At 45.0% G+C, this 25,785-nt stretch overlaps 1 protein-coding gene across 1 annotated transcript; it reads right to left on the reverse strand.

Annotated features, from left to right (window-relative positions):
* Positions 1-20,157: 20,157 nt before the first annotated feature.
* LOC136484905 (aspartic proteinase nepenthesin-1-like) lies at positions 20,158-21,552 on the reverse strand. Its single transcript, XM_066481879.1, has one exon. It carries the CDS (start codon positions 21,550-21,552, stop codon positions 20,335-20,337), a length of 1,218 nt encoding a protein of 405 aa, XP_066337976.1. The 3' UTR covers positions 20,158-20,334.
* Between the last annotated feature and the right edge of the window lie 4,233 nt (positions 21,553-25,785).

Consider the following 25,785-nt stretch of genomic DNA (forward strand, 5'->3'; position numbering starts at 1 on the left):
ATCTTCACTATCAAGCTTTCGGCCGAAATGTCGCGGGCCTTGTTCCCTTCGGTACACGGTGGCGGCCACACCACAAACGCGGTTGGTGCGATCGCGCAAGACTTCAAGCCCCTCTGATGTACAACTCTTGTGCTCACAAGCACGGGGTGGCAACAGGTATGCAAACCTCACTAAACACTAGGCATACACCTAGAGCAAGCGCATAAGCGGTGGTCTAATCAACCTAAGCACTTCGCAAAAGCACTTATGCTAATCACCTAATAAAGCACTAACCACTATGCATGTGGAGATCACTAAAATGGCGTATCAACACTCTTGGTATGTTTCCTCAGCTCCACTATCATCAAATGGCTGGTTGGGGGTTGTATTTATAAGCCCCACTGAGAAAGTAGCCGTTAGGGTCGAACTCCCGCAAATCTGCTACTGACCGGAAGCTGAATCGTCCTGACCGGACGCGTCCGGTCGTCCCGACCGTTGTAGCCGCGAACCACAGATCGGACGCTGCCAGCGTTCGGTCGCAGTTTCGCGTGCCTAGAACCTCTCTATACTCGATCGGACGCTGATGCCCTACGTCTGGTTGGTTGCTGCCAGCGTCCGGTCCTTGCGTCCGGTCGCCTGTCTGCCGAGCCACTGGTCTAGCATCCAGTCGCGCTTCCAGCGTCCGATTCAGCGTCTAGTCGCCTCTGCGAGCTCGTTTCTTCGTGATCTTGCGTATGGCTTGGTTCCTATCTTTATGCTTAGACTTTGCTTGATATCTTGGGTCTTTTCTTGTGCTCCTAAGGTCTTTCTTAAGGTGTTGATCATTGGATCATCACGTCACCTTCATCCAAGTCATGTCTTGCACCCTATTGAACTACAAAATAAACACTCGCAAATTCATTAGTCCAATTTGGTTGTGTTGGTCATCAAACACCAAAATCCAAAGTAAATGGGCCAAGGGTCCATTTTCCTTACAATCTCCCCCTTTTTGGTGATTGATGCCAACACGACCAAAGCAAGCAAATAATTAGAATTTGGAAGTTAAAAACTACCTACTTGCTAGGTTACAATGCAAAGGGCAAGGTTATATGATACTAATTGATAGATACCAATTAAAACTTTACTTAAAACCATGTCTTGCCCTTGCAAATGTCCCCATGTGATATTATGGATTAAAGCCAAAAAAAATTCTCCCATTACTTAGACTAATCCATAATTCACTTTCCTCCCTTTCTCGGACCATTACTACTAGTAGACATCAACTTGATGCTTGCCTTTGGTCCTTCAAATTCTCCCCCTTTGGCATCAAACACCGAAAAGGAAGACATTAGTAGCACAAGGGAGGGTCAAATTTCGTGATCCTTTGTATAAAGAGTGAAATGGATCACAAAAATTTGACTCTCACATTATATATACTAAGCTCCCCCTAAATATATGCATGCATATGGAAGAAAGCAAAGCATATGCATAATTAGCAATTCATTGTATAAGAGAGTTTAATCTATATAACGCATGGAGAAAGCATATAAAAAAGAAAAGTGATCAACATGATGATGCCAATTGAAGAATGATGCTTAACTCCGGGGACTCCAATTTCCTTACAATGAGACTACTACACAAGTGATAGGTTTGAAAAAGTTAAAACCAATTGAACAAGTGTTAGTCTCAAAGCACCCAACTTGTAGAATAAGCTCCCCCTAAATTTGTGCACACAAGTGTTGAATACTTTTAATATTTGTGCACATTGATTTAAGTATCAAAAATACCACTTGAAAGATGATATTTGGGAGAGATGATCTACAATTTGGACTTTGGCACATATTAGATAAATAATTGTAAAACAAGCTATGTGCCGTGCTTCTAAACAATTTTTAAACCATGTAGGTTTACTTCAAGGGTTGATAATAAAACGGAGCAAGGCTACCATATGATGTACCTATTGAATGCATGACAAAAGATTTAAGCAAGTAAATGCAAACAAAGGCATGAAAGATAACTAGATGCTTTAAGAGTATATCAATTGAAGGACAAAACCAATTGAAATGAATACTAATTGAAAGTAATGACAACTAGTTACCTAACATGGGAAGGGGAATTTGGGTCCATAGTATTCACTAACCTACTTGGCAATGACTTTGTCCATCAAGATGCACCCTATGAAATGCACCCATACTTTGCCAAGTCTCCAAATTCCCCATAGTCCGATGGACTTCTCACTTCCCTTTCGGGATCCAAACCTTCTTGGTGCTCTTCATGTTTGAAATGATTTCCTTTGGCACCCAAAAGCATTTGACCCCATTGTTGGCTTGCTTGTTCACCTTGATGGCCACCACCTGGTCATTTTTCTTATTCTTCAAGAGATAAGGTGTGGAGGCCTTCTTGTCCACCTTGTTGGTGTAGGTGTTGGAGAGCTTGCTTGTTTGCTTTTTCTCCTTCTTTGCTCCTCCCCCATTCTTCACCTTGCACTCATAGGACTTGTGACCTTCGTTGTGACACACGTAACAAACCATGGTTTGTCCTTCATCAAGCTTCTTCACTCCCTTGACGGTGTTATCTTGATGAAGTTGGGTTTGCTTCGCCTTGCCTTTCACTTGAGTCAAGTCCTTGGTGAGGCGAACTACTTCTTGCTTGAGTTGCTCATTCTCCTTTGCAACCTCTTGTGTGCATGTATCTACAACAACTTTCTCAACACAAACTTGGTTGCACAAAGGTGAGTCTAAACATAAATCATTGCAAGAAGTAGAGGCATCCTTTTTAATTATGTCATTTCTTTTAGATGCTTTGGTGGGGGTATTTTTGACGGCCTCAAGATTAGCAACTTTATTTGTTAGCTCATCACAATGTTTGCCCATGATTTCCATTTTAGCAAGCAAACTTTGATAATCATTTTGTGAGCAAGCTAACTTTTCTTTTAATTTTTCATTTTTCTTTTCAAGTTGCTTATCTTTGATTGTGCATGCATTTGTTGTTGCACTAGCCTCAAGTTGCTCAATTTTAGTGGATAGTTCAACATTGAGATTTGCAAAGTTTTCATATTGTTCAAGCAAATTTTTGTATGCTTCTTGTGAACTACCTAGCTCTTCTTTTAAATTTTTGAGCTTCTTTTGTTGACTAGTGCAAACTTTAGCATACTTAAGATTTTGTTGCACAATTGTATTGTAAGAAGGCAAATCATCATCACTATCACTCTCACTAGAGGATGAGCTTTTGTTATCTCGTGCCATAAGGCACACACGAGAAGAGCTTGATGATGAGTGCTTGTGACCTCGCCTCTTGTGATGGTTTTCTTCTTCACTTGAAGAATCATTACATGACCTTATTGTTCTGAGGGCTTTGTTCTTGCATGCCTTCTTCTTTGTCTTGGGTGTGGGCTTGTTTGGACAAACTTCCACAAAGTGCCCCAACTCGCCGCATCCATAGCATCCTCTCTTTCTTTGCTCTTTTCTTTGATTTGTGAAAATGAAATCTTGAATTTGGATGGGCACACCCTTGACATTGAGCCTTTGGATCATCTTCTCCACTTTGTTGATCATTTTGATTGATTTTTCATCATGATCGGAGGTGGAGGAGGAAGATTGATCATCATCACTTGATTCTTCTTCATCATAATCATCCTCATCTTCATCTTCACTTGAGGAGCTTGAGCTTGAGCTTGTCACAACTTTCTTGCCCTTCATCTTCTTCTCGCTACAAGCGAGAGCTTTGCCTTTGCTCGATGAAGAGGCTTCTTCTTGACCCATCTTGCGTGACATTTCAAATGCCACTATCTTGCCAATGATTATGCTCGGGGTCATGGTGCTCAAGTCCTCCATATTGTGAAGGATGGTGATGATGCTTGCATATTTCTTTTGTGGTAGTACGGAGATGATCTTCCTCACGATGTCCGCATCATCTAGCTTTAATAATCCTATAGAATGGAGCTCATTGATAATTAGATTCAAATGAGAGTACATATCACGAACAAGCTCATCATCATTCATTGTAAAGGAATCATAATTTTGCTTAGCTAGATAATGTTTTTGCTCACGGACATTACTTGTGCCATCATGGAGCTCTTGGAGTTTTAACCAAATTTCATGAGCGGTATTTAAAGTAAACACTTGGTTAAAAACATCCATGCAAAAAGATTCAAACAAGCAATTCTTAGCTCTAGCATTGAAATGCATTTCTTTTTCATCACTCTTTATGGGTTTTTCAGGATTCTTGATGGGTTTCATCCCGTCACGAGTGACTCTCCATATACCTAATCAACCGCCTCAAGGTGGCAAGCCATTCTAGCCTTATAGTAGAGGAAGTTAGTGCCATCAAAGTGCGGAGGCCTAGCGGTATCCATCCCAACCACTCTAAATAGCGTCGGCTCAACGGCGGTTAAGCCAAAGGTCCAAAATGAGCCAACCAGCTCCGATACCAATTGAAGGGACCGTGACACCTAAGAGGGAGGGTGAATTAGACAACTTATTAAAATCTAACTCTAAACTATGGCCTCTTTTTCAACCTCTAGCAAAACCTATGCAGAAGATAATCTATCTAGATGTGCAACTACGGTTTTGCTAGTGTGTTGCTATCTCTACCGCAAATGATAATAATATGATCAATGTAAATGCGGAAGCTTAAAGAGCAAAGTAGAGATATGCAAACTCCCATCGACGACTCCGATATTTTTACCGAGGTATCGAGAAGTGCGCAAGCTTCCCCCTAGTCCTCGTTGGAGCCCCTGGCAAGGAATCCCTTGCAAGGGCCAAGCTCCCGGTCGGGTAACTCCGTGGATAGCCTCGGGCCTTCCCCACACGCAAGTGGGTCTCCGATGTGCCTTCTAGCAAGCCTCGCCCGGATGCTCCCCGCCGTCTTCACTATCAAGCTTTTGGCCGAAACGCCGCGGGCCTTGTTCCCTTCGGTACACGGTGGCGGCCGCACCACAAACGCGGTTGGTGCGATCTTGCAAGACTTCAAGCCCCTCCGATGTACAACTCTTGTGCTCGCAAGCACAGGGTGGTAAGAGGTATGCAAACCTCACTAAACACTAGGCATACACCTAGAGCAAGCGCATAAGCGGTGGTCTCATCAACCTATGCACTTCGCAAAGCACTTATGCTAATCACCTAATAAAGCACTAAGCACTATGCATGTGGAGATCACTAAAATGGTGTATCAACACTCTTGGTACATTTCCTCAGCTCCACTATCCTCAAATGGCCGGTTGGGGGTTGTATTTATAAGCCCCACTGAGAAAGTAGCCATTAGGGTCGAACTTCCGCAAATCTGCTACAGACCGGACGCTGAATCATCCTGACCGGACACGTCCGGACGTCCCGACCGTTGCAGCCGCGAACCACCGATCGGACGCTGCCAGCGTCCAGTCGCCTGCCACCGGACGCGTCCGATCGCAGTTTCGCGCGCCTAGAACCTCTCTGTACTCGATCGGATGATGATGCCCTGCGTCTGGTCAGTTGCCGCCAGCGTCCGGTCCTTGCGTCCGGTCGCCTGTCTACCGAGCCACTGGTCCAGCGTTTGGTCGTGCTTCCAGCGTCCGGTCCAGCGTCCGGTCGCCTCTGCGAGCTCGTTTCTTCGCGATCTTGCATATGGCTTGGTTCCTATCTTCATGCTTGGACTTTGCTTGATATCTTGGGTCTTTTCTTGTGCTCCTAAGGTCTTTCTTAAGGTGTTGATCATCGGATGATCATGTCGCCTTTGTCCAAGTCATGTCTTGCACCCTATTGAACTACAAAATAAACACTCGCAAATTCATTAGTCCAATTTGGTTGTGTTGGTCATCAAACACCAAAATCCAAAGTAAATGCGCCAAGGGTCCATTTTCCTTACACTTTGTCAAATGAAAAGAATGACCAAATCAACACACTAACTTGATAGGGCAAGATTTTAGAAAATTTTAGGAAAAAATCATCACATTTGGAGTTAGTATGAGGGAGAAAGACTAGTTACAAATTTTACCCAGAGATTAAAAAGAAAAATCACAACTGTTCATGATGATCAATGATGAACAAGTGTGATTTCTCTTTTTAATATGTGGCTGAAACTTGTAATTAGTTTTTCTCCCTCATACTAACTCCAAATGTGATGGTTTTTTTCCCTAAAATTTTCTAAAATCATGCTCTATCATTTTAGTCTAGTCATCTATCTTTGTCACTAATTTTGAACAATTCAAATTTTAAATTTCAGAAAATGACAGCTTCAAACCTGATTTTCAAACACTAAATGATTTCAGCTGTAAAGGTGATGAATATAAAAGTTGTATAACTCATCAAGATCTCCTACTTTTATTTTGGTCATTTCTTTATTTCATAAAGTGTTAAGTGATTTCATAAAGTTTTAGTAGTAATAGAGTGGATGTTCAAATAGAGTCATCTGGATGTTGCAAAGGGTAGTCTCACATACATGCATAAAATGTAGTCTCACACACATACAAAAATATGTAGTCTTACACACGTACATAAATATATAGACTCACACGCATGCATAAATGAAGTCTTACAAACACACACTTATACAAACACTCCACGTTCAACAACTAGCTAGCCCGCTGTAACAACTTTCCCCTTGACACCTTTTCGTTCCCATGGCATTATGTCTTTGGGGAGGTTCTTTTCCACAACACTGATCTTCTTAGGAAAGTCTACGAATAGCGGCATCTCATCGTAGTTATTGTAAGCTTCAACATCGTCCATGCCATCAACTCCAATAATGTGCTATTTCCCGGAGGCAACCACGTGCTTTGTCGTCTTCTTCGGGGGGAAGTTACTTTGTGGGTCAGACATATAGAAAACTTGTGCAACACATGAAGCGAGCACCCAAGGGTCATCTTGGTAGCCTAGATTCTCGAGGTCCAGGACTCTCAATCCGATCTCGTTCAGTTGGTGTTGTTTGATCCAGTGGCATCGAAATAGGGCCACCGTTATATCCCTTCCATAGTCAAGTTCCCATATCTCTTCAATGATGCTAAAGTATTAGATCTTTCGCCCTAATCCATCGAGAGCCTCTATTCGAACGCCGCTATTTTGGTTCACATATTTACTATCCTTTGCATGGGTATAGTTCGTATACCCATTGATGTCATAAGCATTCCAAGATGTCACTTGTCTTGATGGCCCCTCCACCAACCTACTGATGATAATAGAATCTATGGTTTCTCTAGGCAGTATGTTTTGGTCCTTCAACCATGTAGTTAGTCATTACTTGTGTTGTTTCATGACCCAATCATCCGAACGGCCATTTCTCTCTGCCATAATGATAGCCAAGTGTTCATCAATGTACGGTTGCATCAGTTGTGTACTCTGCAAGACACTGTAATGCGCCCAACTCATCTCTTTGTAACCATGGTCGATGAACACTTTTCTACCACTAGTGCCCTTCCCAGCCAGCCTACCCTTGTGATGAGAATCGGGTTTACCAATCCCTTTCTGTACTTTTAGGTACTCTTGACAGCACTCGATGACTTCTTCAGTACTATAACCCTCTATCATGGAGCCCTCTGGGTATGCTCAATTATGCACGTATCGACTTAGAACCGACATGAACCGCTCGTAGGATCACATTTCATGCAAGTAGCAAGGGCCTAGCGCCTGTATTTGATGAACCATGTGAATCATGAGATGTGGCATTATATCAAAAAAACCAGGAGGTAAACACATCTCTAGTTGGTTTTGTGTCTCCATCACAAATTCATGTAGGTCATTTAGCTCTTGCTTGCCAATCGTCTTCTATGAGATCTTCGAAAAGAAGTAGCACATGCAGGTGATGGCCATTTTCAAGAACTCTGGCTTTATAGCCCTGATTGCAATAGGTAGAAACACTGTCAGCATCATATGGCAATCGTGAGCCTTGCAGTGTGTTATTGACAAGTCCTTCATCGACACTAGCTTCTTCACATTTGCTGAAAACCTAGTCGGGACTTTGACCCCCCTCAGGAAAGTGCATATAGCTCTCTTCTCATCTAGTGTTAGGTTGAAGCACGCCGTGGGCAGAGTGTATTTTCCATTAGCCTCAGGTACCGGGTGAAGCTGTGCCATCACGTTTAGCTGCACCATGTCTTTCCATGCTTTCAGACCATCCTTTGACTTGCCTGTGTCCATCAAGGTAGCAATGAGACTCTCAAAGACATTCTTCTACACGTGCATAGCATCAATGGCATGGGGGACCTCCAAGTCTGGCCAATAAGGCAGATACTGAAAGAAGATCGATTGTTTCTTGAAAGATACGCCTTCAACAGGAGGTGTGCTTCTATCTCTATTTGTCCTATTCGGATTCTTCTTTCCATAGATGACGCATATGTTTTTCACCATTCTGTACACATGTTCTCCATTATGACGTCTCTCCGGAGGGGGTTCAATCTCCGGAGCGTTGTCATAAAATCTGAAGAACAATTTGCTACGGTACTTGTGACTTGTCTTTAAGAAGCGTTGGTTCCTTAGGTAAACTATCTTATTGGATGCATCTAGGTACACCCATGTAGTACTGATGAGTACAGGCCTGATCTTCCGAGAGGTAGCCGATAAGTTCGATTTTGTGGAGATCTCGACGTTGGCAATCCGGCTTCAAATCAGACGCGATTCGAACCCTGCAACCGTTACACCACTGCTCCGTTGGTTATCAACCAAGCACAACTTGATTAACCTCGCCAAGAAGGCTTTTCCTGCAAGCGAATCGAAGAGCACAAGCAAGAAGGTAAAACACGCAATCTGAAATTGCAAATATGAATGACGCGAATATCAATAGAGGATTCAAGAACTCGGTTCCAAAGGACTAATCGACACAGTGGAGGAGATCAAGAACGGGGGCCCTGGATCACTGTAAAAGGATTTGCCACCACAGTTACAATGAACGATTCAGTTTCTCGATGGAAAACTAAACTCTAAACAAAAACCCAATTGTGTAGCAGCGGCGGCGGCTGTGTTTATAGTCTAAGACTCGACCTAGGGTTGGGGACGGCCAGGGGTTGGGCGCCCACAACTTGGGCTTAAGGCCCGACACAATACATGGCCAAGTTGGCCCAAATAGGTGACGCAGCACCTTGCCGTGGTCACACAGAATGATCCACGGACCTTCCGGAGCTGGGACCAGATCCAAAACGACGGCGTCGTCGTCCCCTTTCCAACGCATCCAAGAACGGCCCGTTTCGATGTCGTATGAGAAAGTTATGACCGAAACAGTGACGACGTGTCTGCTGAATCCGAGGGCGACGTGGCAGCTGAGTTGGAAACGAATTGCAACTTGGGGAAGACCATGGCGTCGGTGTGTCCAGCATGGCGATGTCCTCATCATCCTCCCCTTCTCGAATTGGAGTCGTCCTCGACTCCATCTTGGCGATGTCCTCATCATCCCCTCCTTCTAGAATTGGAGTCGTCCTCGACTCCATCCCATCATCAGCGAACTCCTGCAAAAGGTTAGTGACAGCAGGCAATGCACCAGACATAAAAGGTTGACAAAACATAGTATAACATGGTGCATCAGGATTATCACATAACTCAGCAGTAGCAGAAGTTGTAGCAAGAAAAGCACCTCCTTTTAACTTAATCCCATTATTTTTAGCAATGTCTGTTGGAGGTTTATTTTTTATCTCATGTTTAATAATATCCGTAGGAGACAAAGGCAGCAATGTAATTTTCTTGTCCTTATGTATGATAGTGTATGTATTAGTTCTACCATGGTGTAAAGCATCATTATCAAATTCCCATGGGCGACCTAACAAAATGGAGCAAGCTTGCATAGGGACAACATCAAAATCAGCAGTATCATGATAAGAGCCTGTGAAAAAGCTAATGCGTGCTGATTTAGTTACCTTAGCCTTACCACTATTATTGAACCATTGAAGTTTATATGGATACGAATGTTGTCGTGTGGTCAAGTCAAGCTTGTCAACCAAATCTGAACTCACCAAGTTGTTGCAACTCCCGCTATCAATGATAGTGAGAACACGACAACCCTGCACAATGAGATACATGTGGAACAAATTGTGGCATTGGATCTTCATCTCTTCTTCATGTCCCACACGTGTACTCAACACATGCTACACAAGAAGGCTAGGGTAGTCCGCGGCAGCAGCCACGGAGTCAATGGTGATGGCCTCCTTGTCTTGATCGCCCTCGGTGGGATCTGCATCAATGTTAGCAGCAAGGGCTAAATCATCTTCAACATCACTAGCACTTACATATCCATCCTCGGTAGCAATGAAAGCGCGACGACTGGGGCAATCCTTCATGACATGTCCCATGCCTTTGCATCGGTGCCAAATGATTTTAGAGCTGGACGAGGAGGAGCTAGTAGAAGCACCCGGAGTGCCACCTTTCTTCAGCTGTGGAAACTACACATTAGACAATTTACTTACCCCGGAAGAAAATGGAGGTGTAGATGGCTGTGGTGCAATAGGATGCTTGGGCGTCTCCGGCTCGGAACACTGCTGAAAATTCCTCCCATTGTTAGACCTAAAAGGCTTGTGTTGTTTGCGTCCCTGTACTTCTCATTCTGCCTTAATAGCAAGATGATACAATTGGGAAAAATTGCGTCATTCTTTGTAATCAAGTATGTTCTGTATATCATGGTTTAAACCACCAAAAAATCTAGCACTAGCATCATGATCATCTTCATTTATACCACAACGTGCTAAACCAATAAGCAATTCTTGATAGTATGCTTCTACTCCTTTATCACTTTGTTTTAAAGTTTGTAGTTTCAAACGTAAATCACGTTGGTAATAAGGAGGAACAAAATGAGATTTCATACGTTGCTTTAAAACATTCCAAGTTTGAGGCACAGCAGCAGCATTATTGACATTGCAAAGATCACTCCACCAGAACAAAGCAAAATTAGTAAACTCACTAGTAGCAAGTCTAACTCTATGCTCAGCAGGAACATTATGAGAATCAAATTTTTGTTGAACAGCAAGCTCCCAATCTAAATATGCCTCTAGATCAACATTACCAACAAAAGGAGGTAGACTAAATTTAATTTTAGCAAAAGGATCATTATTACCATTATTATTACCTTCCATACCGCAACGATTGAAGTTGAGGCGGCGACGGGCACCACCGTCAGCATATGCATCTTCATCACCAAAAGCATCCGTATCTTCATCATCAGCACGATAAGGTGGAGGGCGGTGCTCAAGCTGTTCAATGCGGGTGACCAGATTGTTCACGTTGCGCGTCAGCTCGATCATAAGATTGCGTTGTTCAGTCATGAACATTGTAAGCTTGCCCTTGGACACACACTCATTGAAGTCCGTCAGAGTTCCTGCCATGGTTAGAAGATAGAAAAAGACAACACCAAAGTATTATCCCTATCAACTAAAAGGAAACAAGTGGTGATGGTGGTGAAAGTGGACTGCAAAATCACAAGCGGCTTACCACCGTCTTGCCTGTATTCTTACCAACGCCAAACAGGAGCAAAACGAAAGTGGCGAAACAATCTGTTGTGGAGCGTGGGTAACAGTTGCAAGATGAACCTGTGCTGACAGAAGAATATGTGGAGCTATGGGTAGGCACATAATATGACAGCAAGGAGTAGCAATTAACGAGTGCAGAGTAACGATTGTTCAATCCGGATCCAAAGTACAAATCACAGGTGCTGGCTAAGACGTGTCGAGACGTAGCGCAACAAGGTGAAAACAAAGGACGATCGAAAGAACTCACAGAACAAGCAAATAGCCCGGACTTCTCCTTTTTTCCTGAATTTTTTTTCCCTGGATTTTTCCAAAAGGCACTAGTAGGAAATAAACTTTTTTATTTTTTTCACTATTTTTTATATACTTTTCTCTGAACAAGGATCACAAAAGATGCAACCACAAAAATTGGCACCTACAACTGAGGTGGGATGTGGTCTACAGAAATTCAGCACGTTCTCTGAAAAGCGTGCAAAAACTTTGACAATTTTTTTTCTATATTCCCGAATTTTTTTGGCAATTCTGATGAAACCAAACAAGGTGTAGCCTAGTTTGGGTCGACATCACTCCTTTGGATGTACCAGCTGATCCTCCAACCGTCATGCAAGGTCTAATGACCCGGGCTCGAATGCGTCAACTCAATTTACATGTGAGCTCGTTCTTAAGCGATCATTTTCATACTTTTGAGAATAGACTACTACCTAATGATGTTATCTTGCTTAGGACCATTGGAGAGGGTCAAGAGGGACTAAGAGGACGTGGAGGAGGTGATGATGACCAGCAAGGACGTCCAACACAAGCCGGAGGCCCAGTCCAACACGAATTCGAGTCTGCCTCGGCCTCCAGGACCAGTCTGCCTTAAACTGGTCGCCTAGGACGCATCCGGACTCCGTTTTCGATGATCCACATATGGATGGAAAGCAAATTTGATAAGGAAGCCAATCCAAGTGGTTTCACATCAAAATCTATTCGCAATCAACAGGAATCATCTAAACAAGTCAGCATCCAGAATCTGCCAAGGTGCTGCGACACCGTCTTTTGGGTCCGTTGGACCATGTATCGAGTTTGGGCCCATTAGGGGTGCGTCCAGGGGTCTTGCACGACCCTAGAGTCTCCATAAACAGCCACTGCCCCTCCATTAGGGTTTGGATTTTGCTTAGATTAATCTGTTAAGAACAGTTTCGCCGTTCATTGGTTTGTGAGACCCCAACTTCGTGAGTTTAATCATTCATCTGCAAATTGATTGCGTTCTTTCTTGTTCTTGCTTGTGTTCTTCGTTGCGCAGGCAGGAATTAGCCTTCTTGGCGAGGTCAGCCTGGTCTGTGACTCGGTTGATAACCAGAGGAGCTGTGGTGCTAAGATTGCAGGGTTCGATCTTTCGATCTGAAGCATACCAATTGATGAGTACATGCCTGATCTTCCGAGAGGTAGCCGATAAGTTCGATTTTGTGGAGATGTCGACATTGGCGATCCGGCTTCAATTCAGACGCGATTCGAACCCTGCAACCGTTACACTACTGCTCCGTTGGTTATCAACCAAGCACAACTTGATTGACCTTGCCAAGAAGGCTTTTCCTGCAAGCGAATCGAAGAGCACAAGCAAGAAGGTAAAACACGCAATCTGAAATTATAAATATGAATGACACGAATATCAATAGAGGATTCAAGAACTCGGTTCCAAAGGACTAATCGACATAGTGGAGGAGATCAAGAATGGGGGCCCTGGATCACTGTAAAAGGATTTATCACCACAGTTATAATGAACGATTCAGTTTCTCGATGGAAAACTAAACTCTAAACAAAAACCCAATTGTGTAGCAGCGGCGGCGGCTGTGTTTATAGTCTGAGACTCGACCTAGGGTTGGGGACGGCCAGGGGTTGGGCGCCCACAACTTGGGCTTAAGACCCGACACGATACATGGCCAAGTTGGCCCAAATAGGTGACGCAGCACCTTGCCGTGGTCACACAGAATGATCCACAGACCTTCTAGAGCTGGGACTAGATCCAAAACAACGGCGTCGTCGTCCCCTTTCCAACGCATCCAAGAACGACCCGTTTCGATGTCGTATGAGAAAGTTATGACCGAAATAGTGACGACGTGTCTGCTGAATCCGAGGGCAACGTGGCAGCTGAGTTGGGAACGAATTGCAACTTGGGGAAGACCATGGCGTCGGTGTGTCCAGCGTGGCGATGTCCTCATCATCCTCTCCTTCTCGAATTGGAGTCGTCCTTGACTCCCTCTTGGCGATGTCCTCATCAAGTACCATCCAAGCAAACCAAGCATTTCGTCTTCCCTTTGATCTGTCTAGACAAAGCAAACAGCGTGGGGTAATCATTGGTAGTAACAAATATTATTGCTCTACATATGAAGTCCTCCTTTCGGAACGCATCGTACATCTGCTCCCCATACCTCCATAGCCTCTCCATTTCTTACATCAAAGGCTCGAGGAACACGTCTATATCAATGCCTGGTTGTTTAGGGCCAGAAATAAGAATAGTGAGGAGAAGGTACTTTCTCTTCTGACACAACCATGTTGGGATGTTGTACATGGTCAAGATCACTGGCCATGTGCTGTGGTCGCTCATCCTCTCATTGAAGGGATTCATTCCATCGGTGCTCAAGCCAAACTGTACATTCCTTGGGTCATCGCTGAATTCTTTGTGCTTCTCATCAAACCTTTGCCACTGACTACAATCAGCTAGGTGTGCAATCTTATCATCATCCACCTTGCGCTCATCATCCCACCATGTCATGAGTGCGGTTTCTTTAGGGTTTAGGAAGATACGTCTCAAGCAGTCGGTCACTGGCAGGTACCACATTACCAAGGTAGGAATTCTTCTCTGCTTTGCATCGTTGCCTAATGGAGTGTCCTCTGAGGACTGAGATTCATGTACCACCTTTTTTGAACCCTTCTTATTCCTCTTTTTCGCTGTGGAGGGTTCGTCCCCACCGTAAAGGTCATTGTTCTTGTACCGGCTAGCCCCACACCGGGGACATTTATCCAGTGACTTGAATGTTTCGCCACGAAAAAGTATACAGTGGTTGGGGCATGCATGGATTTTTTTCAACCCCCATTGTCAATGGACTTATGACCTTCTTCGCTTGGTATGTGTTTGCGGGAACTGAGTTTGGTTGTGGCAGCACCCATGACAGGAGATGCAATAGATCATAGAAACTACAGTCTGACCAGCCGTACTTAGCCTTCAGGATGAGCAGCTCAAGCACAAAATGTAGCAATGTCCATTGAGTCGGACAACCCTTTTCAACACCATACACAGTCTCCTTCGATGCTTTTATCACCCTTTCCAAATTTTCTAGACCTTTCGGGCTATTTAGTAAAATCTCTGGTCCAAGGGCTCGAATCATGTCCTCCAAATCATCTTCATCCCCGACACGTGCTCCACCATCATTATTGGCACCACCTTCATCGTTACCATCCCAACCACCAGCATCACCACCTTGTTCATTACCAAATTCGAAATCTATTCATGCATCAAGCTCTGCTGAATATTGGGATTGGGATTCTATGGTTTCGTCGTCGTATTCCTTCTCATCTTCGTCGTTAACAATAACCGTTTCACCATGATCAATCCACAATGTGTAGTCCTCAATAAATCCTCGCATAATCAAATGTGATCTGATGATAGTCACATCTGTCCATGCCATACGGTTCTTGCAATCTTTACAGGGGCAAATAATTATATCTTTATTCTCTTTCAATGTCATTGCATACTTCTTTGCGGCTTTAATAAATTTATCCACCTCTTCACGGAAACCTGCCTTGAACCTTAACAAACCATACATCTAAGAGTTCTTGTACTACATATTTTAGAATAACAACAAAACAAACATTAAAGGACTACTTATTCAGATATATATAAAAATGAATCAAAGTAATAATTACTTGAAAATAATTGTATATACTTCAGATATATGAATATAAATCTAATATAATTACATGAAGCATACAAACACACCATGGTAGAGGAAAATTAATTAATGGCCCATTTATCAATAAATAATTAAAATACATATTTATTGATTACAATAAACAATTTCAAAGACAACAATTAGCAACAATTATACTTTACCCAATATCTTTCATACAAACCCTAGTCCAATTTCATCAAACATAAATTTACAAAAACAAAATTAATAAAAAAACCAAACTCTAGATCTAGATCCACATGCACATGAAACATCCATAAAACTAACTAATTGTTCACTAAAATCAAGAAACATGGACCAAATAAGGGTATGATCTTGTTTCCCTCCCTAATTTACCCTAGTACATTTAAAACGTGGGTCTAATTTACTTCATAAGTAGCTCAAACATCATAGAAGAGAGAGAAAAACAAAACTCTAATTACTCACTAACCAACCATTAAAACTTTAAAAAAGGTGTGGAATAGCATTTTCTTACCTTCTACAACCTCTCCACCAAAGGATTTGAGACCAAGACCTTCCCCCCTTAGTAGAGCAATTTTTGGGAGGTTCCCAAGGCCTCTTCATCTTTCTTTCACAGGTTGAAGTGACCCGAGGAGAAAGAAGGTGTTGCAGCTGTTTTATATGTGAGTCATTTGTAGAGGCGGTCGGTGATTGAGCCGCCACTACAAATCGGAGCTATGTATACGGGGGCATTTGTAGGGGCGGCTCAATCACTAGCCGCACCTACAAATAGTAACTCCAGGGGCAGTTAGTGATTGAGCCACCCCTACAAATGAGACCCGATTTGTAGGGGCGGCTAGTATCATCACCAGCCGCCCCTGCTGTTCCATTTGTAGGAGCGGTTGGTGTCTGTGCACCCGAGCATGTCACTGTAGGGGCGGCTCCATCACCAGCCGCCCCTAAAAAAAAAATCGAACCATTGCTAAAAATCATTTTTTACGTAGTGATGCGCTCGTGAGACCTGTGCGCGGCCTGCGTGAAGTTGATGGCCTTCTCGGTGCGGATCATGGTGGCACGGAAGCCTACGATAGGGCCATCGGAGTAGACGACGGGGGTAGCGAGGAAGGAGATCATGATGAGCGCCAGGATCAGGAATAACATGGCAGCCATGTTTGAAATTTGGTTGACGTGCTTTGAAGCGCCAGGTCGCAGTATATATAGTAGGGATATATGTAATTGAGATATAGTTCTAGAATGGACCGGAATGCTTTGTTATTTTCTCCTGTATATGGGATTAATTGGTGGAATGAAATATTTCAGGAGGAATGCACTATAGTATATTTTTTTAAGGTGTCAAAAAGGATATAATGGAAGCTGCTAACTGATTGTACCGAAATTAACTACTAGCAGTCTGGACAGTCCAAGAAGTGTGTGTATGAATGCGTGTTGTATTGGGCATGGCACAAGTTCTACGTGAGGCCACGTTGACCTCACTAGTAATTTGTTCAAGTACATTCTAGACACCAGAACTATCCCAATGAATTACCAACCTTTTTGAAGGTAAATAAAAGATCATTTCCACGGGCCTTGTTTGAGATTACTCACACAAGCATCAGAGAATAGAGTAAACTCAATTGAATATTCATTTAATGTTCGTGAATAGTTCATGTCCAGGGGTATTTATAGAGGTCCTCACCTTCGTTATTTTCTATGCAGTGTCTAAAATACTCCCAACTCAATTGAGTACAACCCCTCTATCACTTAGGGGCAAACTGATCATTACATCTTTGATTCAGTGTTTTACACATCTCAAATGATTTTCGAAAGAGGAGCTGTTGGTGGCAAGGCTTCCTGTTAGAGGAGTCAAGGGCCTATTGGGCCTTAGTCCATTAGGGTTAATTAGTCGCTTGCTTAGGGGCCAAGTCAGACCTCTCTATATAATGAGAGGAGATGTATCAATCTAGAATCAAGCAAGAGATTAGAAGGAAATCCCTTCTCTCTCTTGCCGGCCGTGGACGAAGCCCCGCGGCCAGCCTCCCCCAGCGCCCTTGCAGCCCTAGCCGCCGCCGCTGTGAACAGTACCCGTGGACATAGCGGCGGCGGCTAGGGCTGCAAGGGCGCTGGGGGAGGCTGGCCGCGGGGCTTCGCCCACAGCCGGCAAGAGAGAAGGGATTTCCTTCTAATCTCTTGCTTAATTCTAGATTGATACAGATTGTTATGTGGCTGCTAGGATTGCGAGTAGAGAGCCGAGGGGAGCGACGGTGGCTGGTGCGCTACAGTGCCCGTGGTGCTACAGTACCGCGGGTGCTGTTCACAGCTAGGGCTGCAAGGGTGAGAGAGAGCCGGCCGCGGGGCGTTTGCCCACGGCCAGGCAAGAGGGAAGGGATTTCCTTCTTAATTCTTGCTTGATTAGATCGATACATCTCCTCTCCTTATATAGAGAGGTTTACTTGACTCCCAAGCAAGGCTTACTTGACCCTTAAGTAAGCGACCCTTATCTCTAATTAACCCTAACACTAATGGGCTATACAGCCAACCCAGGCCCAATAGGCCCCTGACGTACTCTAACACTTCCCGTCTTGAAAACAAGTTGATCTTCTCTTGCTCGCCTTTGACTCCGCTTGAAGTGAAGTGTGTTAGATGGCTTCGCCCTTTGATTGGCAACGAAGTGCTCTTGCTTTTTGTCTTCCTGTTTGAGCGAAGTCATTCTTCTGTCTTCGCTTCCTCTTCTTTGCTTCTTCAAATGAAGAAACTTCTAAAACAAGCATTAACAAAGAAATTGTTAGTTTTAGGATGAAGCGCTGGGGACTTGCATGTGTCTGCTCGCTGGTGAAGGCCTGCTCCGAAGGTTTGAATCCCGCGAAATTCCTATTTCAAATGAAGGTAAAACGCCGTCCCCGAGCTTCGGAGTTGGCCGTTGGCAGTTCGGAGATGAGCGGTATCTACTTTTTGAATTGTGACGGTAGAGTTTGACCGAAGTCAGGTATAAGTTGAACCAAAGCCGCCTATATCTATGTATATATATATTGCGCTTGTGGTCCCTATTTTTACCCTTTGCTGAAAACAAGAGGTCTTGCCACTTATTTTTGTCAGACGATGCCGTTTCTTGAAGCTAAGTTATGAAGTTGCTTGTTGTTCATGATCCTCATGATGGTCATTTCTGAGTCACTTTACAAAGTCGCTTGGTTTTGTTTGTTATGTTATGGTTCATTTGATTTCATTTTTATTTTAGATGTCTGTGCAGAAGAGCTTCCACCATTGACTACACCCGATTCTGAAGATGAAGACTTGGCGTCTGTTGAAGTCTCTGATTCTAAGTTGGTTGATGATGGAACAAAGTCTCTTCGATTTGGCAAATCTTTGATGATAGAGGAGGCACTTCTCCCATGGATGGAAAAGAAGATTCTGAGTGGAGATTAAGATTGCCAAAGAGTGAGACGGTCCGAAGCCACAGCCTGACGAATGTGTTGTTTTTAGGGAGTATTTTATTGCTAGGATTCGTTTCCTGTCCAAGAGTTATTAGAAGAAATACTAGATCCATACAATGTTGAGATCCATCACTTGACGCCCAATGGAATAACGAAGATTGCTCTATTCGTTTGGGTTGTTGAGTCTAAGGAAGTGAGACCTGATATAAGAGATTTCTGCTCTTTGAATGAGATGCATTGTCAATTTAAGAACTGTATGATTGAAGTTGTCAAGGTCATCAATTTCTTTGGTTTGCTGCAATTTCAAGCCTTGTCGTAAAGCTCAACAAATTGATCCTGCCATGAAACACAACTGGCTTGGTGATTGGTCGAAGTGAACTAGTGATTATTGATTAGATAAGGGAATACCATTAGGCACTAGATGATTAGGGTCTGGGATTACCTGAAGTGCCGATGAGCTAACAGACGACGTCATTACAGTCGGCTGGCACAACAACGCTGCAATGGTGTCAGTTTGACCGGCATGCCATAGCGGTGTTAGCAGGGCCATAGTCATATCTCTTGCAGTGGCTTTGGAGCCCAATATCTATCTAATTTAAGCCCATGGTGTTAGCAGGGCCGCAGTTATGCCCTTTGCTCGTCTTTTACCTTCAGACGCATCTAAGCCCCTCCTCTCAGTGCTTCAATGGCAGAATTTTTTTTTGGGGGGGGGGGGGGGGGGGGGGAGGGGGGGGGGGGTGGGCGGGGGGCTCGAGCCCCCTACCACCGCTGAGCCCCATCCCCCCACCCCCCCATGCAGCCCCACCACTGGATCAGCCACTACTTGCAACTAAATCGCCCAGTAGGACGAACCTCATCTTTCATTGTAAAGCGTTCGGATGCTGCTTTTACAATCTAGATCTAGAACAATGGTGGTGGGTTTAACGTTGAAGAATAACTGATGCGATAGTCAGATGGATCCAATGACCGACAAAAATACTATCGAATCTTTATAAAAAAACCGACAGTGATATATAAACGTCACTGCCGTGTAGTGGCTTACTATCGAATCTTTATAAAAAAACCGACAGTGATATGTAAACGTCACTGCCGTGTAGTGGCTTAACCCAGCAACACTATCGACTCACAATTTAGAATGGATGAAGTGACATTTAAGCCCAATTTGCCCTTGATCACTTTGCCCTACGTCAGCCGCAACTTAATTGGGCCGAATTATGATGGCTGTGACACCATAAAAGCAAAAGCCTGAAACACCGCTGAGCCCTAAACAGGGCCCAAATATATCGAGTCTAGGCTAGGGCAGGGGAGGAGAGGTATTATTATTATTATTATTATTATTATTATTATTATTGTGTTTCACGCTTCAAACAACTCTATGAAACCATTACATCATGATGATGTTATTCTCCAGAAAATATATAAAATAAGATCCATACCTACAGAATATAATCTTTGTGTCATTCTGATATCACCAAGCCATGTTTTTCAATCTGTACTAAGCAGCTGATTTATTCTAGGAGTACTATTTAATTATGCGTGTACGTGCCCTGCGTGGAAACCTATATCCAGTGATGCAACATGAGCTAATACGAGTATACGAAATGACCAGCAGAGAGAGGCGAGTGTTGTTGTATTCCTCAATTCTTCATAAATTGTCGCAGTTGTATGGCTGGAAGGACAGCATAGACTTCTCCACATCGTACCGGATGTGGAAGTTCATTTGCATGATGTTGCCGACAATGGACAGGCTCGGCGACTTCTGCACGATCCAGCAGCTGACGGTGTCGTCCACCGCCCCGAAGTAGTTCTCCGTCAGCAGATCCATGTCGCCGCCATCGAAGTGCAACACCATGGACGGGAAGACGGCGCCGGACGTCTGGAAGCAGACCTCGTACCCGTCCCTGCCGGGGGCCATGGTGAGGTTCGCCGTCTGCGACAGGACCGCCGCCTTGGCCAGCGTGTACGCCGGTTCCGCGAGGAACGCCACCGTGGTGCCCGAGTCGAAGATGATGCCGCTGCTTCCGGTCCCGGGCGTCGTCGCGGCGCCGATCGAGATGCTCTCCAGGTTCACGCTGTAGTAGGTGGATGTCTGCAGGAGCGGCGTCGACTGGACACCGGCGCCCGTCAGGGCGCCGGAGCCGAACAGGAGCGGGCTCGTCTTGGCGACGTCGCTGGTGAGGCAGTAGGAGAAGGCGCCGACGTTGAGCTGCGAGACGAGGGACAACGGCCCGCTGCCGAGGCCGACGAGGCCCGAGCCCGAGCCGTACCCGCCCTCCGACATGGTGGTGCAGCCGAAACCGATGCCCGGCACGGCGTCGCTGCCGAGCGTGAAGGTCTCGCTCCCCAGGTAGCCTTGTGTGTAGTGGTGCGGATCACTGGCAAGGCCGTATGAGTACTTGTAGTCGCACTCGGCGCCACCGGCGCTGCACTGGGATGTCAGGTCGCTGCAGAGGCCGCTGGAGCACGGCAGCTTGGAGAAAGACGACGACTCGTTTGGGTAGTAGGAAGGGGAGCCCTGCGGTACGCACCGCGTGCACGCGCCGCACTTGGCCCAGATGAGGTCGCTGCCGGTGTCCGCGAGGGCCGACAGCTGCTGCGGTGGCGTGCCGATGGAGAAGGTCATGTCGTACGCACCGCCGCCGCTGTCAAGCTGGAGCGGGGTCTGCGCAGTCCCTGAGGCAGCGTCAAGCCGGGCGGCGAGCATGGACAGCCGCTTGTGGGACTTGTGTGCGGCCCGCGTTAAGTTGATGGCCGGCTCGGTACGGGTCATGGTGGCACGGAAGCGTCCGTGTTCCGAGAAGGCCGGAGGAGCGGCGAGGAGGAAGGTGATCACAACAACGAGCATGGATGACCTTGCCGCCATTTCTTGACTTTGAAGGATTTGTTACATGCTGTAATGCGGTCTGGGCACGAGTAATATATACAGATACAAGAGGTCCACGACGCCTATTGTGCGCAACTGTGCTTTCCAAAAAAAAAAAAAAAGATCGTACCCCAAGCGTGTTACCCACGGCATTTCGAAAACGAGATATAGGGGCAGTATGGATGGATGCGTGACCATGCATCTACATTCTAGATGTCCGATTTTAAATTTCTGTGACCCACCACCGGAGACGGCTTCTTTGTGGAGTGTCCCAGACTTTGTCGAGTGCTTTTTATCGGACACTCGGCAAAAAGGCTGTTTGCTGAGTGCCAGAGAAAAAGCACTCGGCAAACAACTAGCACTCGACAAAGAGGTGGTTTGCCGAGTGCCGAACACTCGGCAAACAATAACACTCGGCAAAACTGGTCTTCGCCGAGTGTTATTCTTCTGATACTCGGCAAAGGGCCGCCGCTGTTAACGGCTGGCAGCCGCCATTAACCCTTTGTCGAGTGTCTTCTCCTGACACTCGGTAAAAGCGATGATTTGCCGAGGGTCATTTTTTTTGACACTCGGCAAACCATATTTTTTTTACTTTTGACCTTCAAACTTTTTCTGTAGTCCTCATACAATACCTGGTACTCCATGTTCCAATGTGACATATTTCTCAGACTTTTTCTATATTTCTTTAATTTATTTCATTTAATTGAATTTTCTTAGATAATTCAAATTATAACTGCTAGTCATTCAAATAATGAAAAAAATGAATGGACAAATGATATTCATGTTATTTAGTATAATGTGAGGCTGTATCCAGGAACAGACCACCAATTTCGAACATCTTGTTCACGAAACATGACCACGAACTTGCGGTCGAGTTGTTTTTAAATTCTATAAAAAGCAAATGAAGTCCGAAAATCATGAAACTTGTCAAGATGTCATGATATCATATGTGGAGGCTGTGATAAAAATTTGAGAAGGTTTCGCGTAAGTTGTCCCGTACAATGCTTGCAAACCGAAGAATCTCCGAAGAAGTTTCATGATTTGATGAAGAGGCCGACGAGGTGGTTAGCATCATACGTGACAACTTACGTGAAACCTTCTCAAATTTTTATCACAGCCTCCACATATGATATCATGACATCTTGACAAGTTTCATGATTTTCGGACTTCGTTTGTTTTTTATAAAATTTAAAAAAACTCGACCGCAAGTTCGTGGTCATGTTTCGTGAACAAGATGTTCGAAATTTGTGGTCTGTTCCTGGATACAGTCTCACATTATACTAAATAACATGAATATCATTTTCCATTCATTTTTTCATTATTCGAATGACTAGCAGTTATAATATTGAATTATCCAAGAAAATTCAATTAAATAAAATAAATTAAAGAAATATAGAAAAAGTCCAAGAAATGTGCCACATTGGAACATGGAGTACCAGGTATTATATGAGGACTACAGAAAAAGTTTGGAGGTCAAAAGTGAAAAAAAATATGGTTTACCGAGTGTTAAAAAATGACACTCGGCAAAGAGCCTCTTTGCTGAGTGCCAGGACATATGGCACTCGGCAAAGAATTTTAAAAGAAAATTAAAAAAACCCTTCTTTGTCGAGTGCCAGTCTGGGTGGCACTCGGCAAAGAATTTAAAAAAAATAAAAAATACTTTGCCGAGTGCTAGATCAGGGGCACTCGGCAAAGAATTTTTTTTAGAAAAGAAGGAGAAGAAAAAAATAAAAAAAAACTTTACCGAGTGCTCAGATCTAGAACATTGGGCCAACCCTGTTTTGTCGAGTGTCAGATCTAGGACACTCGGCAAAAAATAAATAAAATCATTTGCGGAGTGTCAGATCTAGAACACTCGGCAAACACTACTTTGCCGAGTGTCAGATCTAGGACACTCGGTAAAGCTGCTATACTATATAATTGCATGGCGACGCGCAACAGCCAGGCAAATTCGAGGGTGGGCAGCTCACCCAGCGGGGTGCGAGTCAGCGCGCGCTGCGATGGAGCGGTGGGCGCAGCAGCCCAGCGACGCGCAACAGCCAGGCAAGGACGGCGGCGGTGACTCTCCTCCACCGCAACCGGTAAGACCCGCTCTCCTCCTGCTGCATAGAGCCCCACGAACCTTCTTGTACATCTTCATCCCGTGGAAGGTCTGCTTGTTGTCTGCTGTCTGCTTGCCGCGGAAGGTCTCCTCCTCCTGCTGCACCCGCTCTCCTCAAACTGACGCGCTTGCTGTCTGCTTGCCGCTTGGCAGTTCTTCGAGGTGACGTGCAAGAGCTCTGGCAAGGTCCGGCGGTTCACGGCAGGGACGACGGCCCGCTATGCGCTACACGCCATCAACCGCAAGCTCGAACCCGGGGCCCCACCGGCGCTACACGTCGAGGCTGTCAGGGACGGCGAAGAGCCCGTCAGCTTCGGCCCCAGCGCGGCCCTCGCCGACTACGGCCGTGGCTGGAGGCTGTAGACCATCACCGTGCAGGACACGCCCGGGATCCATCACACGCCGCACGCGGAAAGGCAGCGGCGGCGGGTTTTTGTTTTGTATTTTTTCAAAAATTCGTTGCTGAGTGTCGATTTTGCACTCATCAAAGGCTTTGCCTTCACGGTGGCGCTCGCCGTCATGGCGACTTTTCTTTGCCGAGTGTCAGATTAGCACTCGACAAAGGCTTTGCCGAGTGCCCGATAAAGTGCACTCGGCAAAGAGGTCTTTGCCGATAAATTGTTTATTGAGCGCTCTTTGCCGAGTGTTACACTCGGCAAAGGTTTTGCTAAGTGTATATTGGCCTTTGCCAAGTGCCTGAGGCACTCGGCAAAGAAGCTGAGTCCGGTAGTGACCAGAATGTATTTGTGTGGCAAATAGGGCTTATTTGGGTTAATGTTCGGGCAGAGTTGCTGTAAATACAAGGTTGATATTTGCCTTTGTGTGTCCAGTTGTGATGAGTGATTGTTAGGAGAGATGATCAAGGCTTTAACTGAGTTTGGTGACTAACCATTGTGTGAGTGCGTGTGACACATGTCTTTTGGTTGTGTTGGTGTGGAGAGTCGACGGACATGGAGAAGGTCGAGTTGAGACATGCCGTGCCGATAGACTGGGAATGGTGAAGGACGGGTGTGAGGCTTGGACCGAGGGACCAAGATGGCCAAAAGACTAATGTGGGTGGCCGACACTTGTCAACATTGACGAGTAAGAATATTTGTTGAGGAGTATTATCTGTGTTGATCAAGTTAAGATCATGGAGGAGGCGTAGCGGATACGCTTCTCTAGGCAATTCGATGGTTTACGCCTCAAAACCACCAGCGGATAGTTTTTTGGGTTTAGGCCTCTAAACCCGGTTGGAATTCTAGCAGGAATGAGAGGAGGCATGTGGTGTCATCGCGAAGCTTGCGCCGAGGTGAATCAAAGTCATGAAGAGCCCATGGCCGTCGGATGATTGGATCTCAAGTTGGACCATTTTGCCCATAGGGTTAAACCAGCCCCTCCAACTTTAGTTTTTCTAGTCTTTAGTTTTCAGCTTTCTAGTCTCGAGTCTTGAGAGAGATCCACAGATGAGAGCCTGAGTCCCTGTGTCTGTGTAAACCTTCATCTGTATAACTTAGCAAAGGGCCTGACCTTAAGTGTGAAATCAAGCAATCTTTCATATGAAATTCGTGGTAAGTTCTTGTGTAGAAATCGATTTGGTTTTCCCTTTCCCTACCCCTTCTCTTCTCTGCTTTGATGGATTTTGAGTTCCTACGATTTTGGCAATGTTTTGAGTGGATGGATTTGTGACAGGATCTCTATGGAACATCTATGCCAAGTGGTTTGGGCATATTTCTCAAGAGCACATAGATCCACCAAAAGAAAATTTGACAAAGCACCCTAGTTTGAGAGCAAGTTTTTGGGGCTAGTGTTCAAGCTTTGATCTTTTGGAGCTCAAATTTTGTGGACACCTTTGTAGCTCCCTGGAGAAGGTGTGTACAAACTTTCAGCTCAATCGGAGTTAGCTTGGTCGAGTTTTGCCTTTTTTGACTTTCGTTCAAGCTGCTGGAAACCATCAGTGTGGAACCTCCGCACCGACCTTTGCACGCACAAAGTGCTGAACCTCCACACTCTAGGCTGAAAACTTGATTTCTGGTTTTTCTAGGTGCTCCGGTTGTCTGTTTTCAATCCACTTCTTCCATCGGGTTTCTGAGTTGCCCAAGAAGATTTCCAAACACTACTGCACATATCTTTACCGAGGCGGGCAAAAAGCC

This window comes from Miscanthus floridulus, chromosome 10 (assembly GCF_019320115.1).
Source record: "Miscanthus floridulus cultivar M001 chromosome 10, ASM1932011v1, whole genome shotgun sequence".
NCBI lineage: Eukaryota > Viridiplantae > Streptophyta > Magnoliopsida > Poales > Poaceae > Miscanthus > Miscanthus floridulus.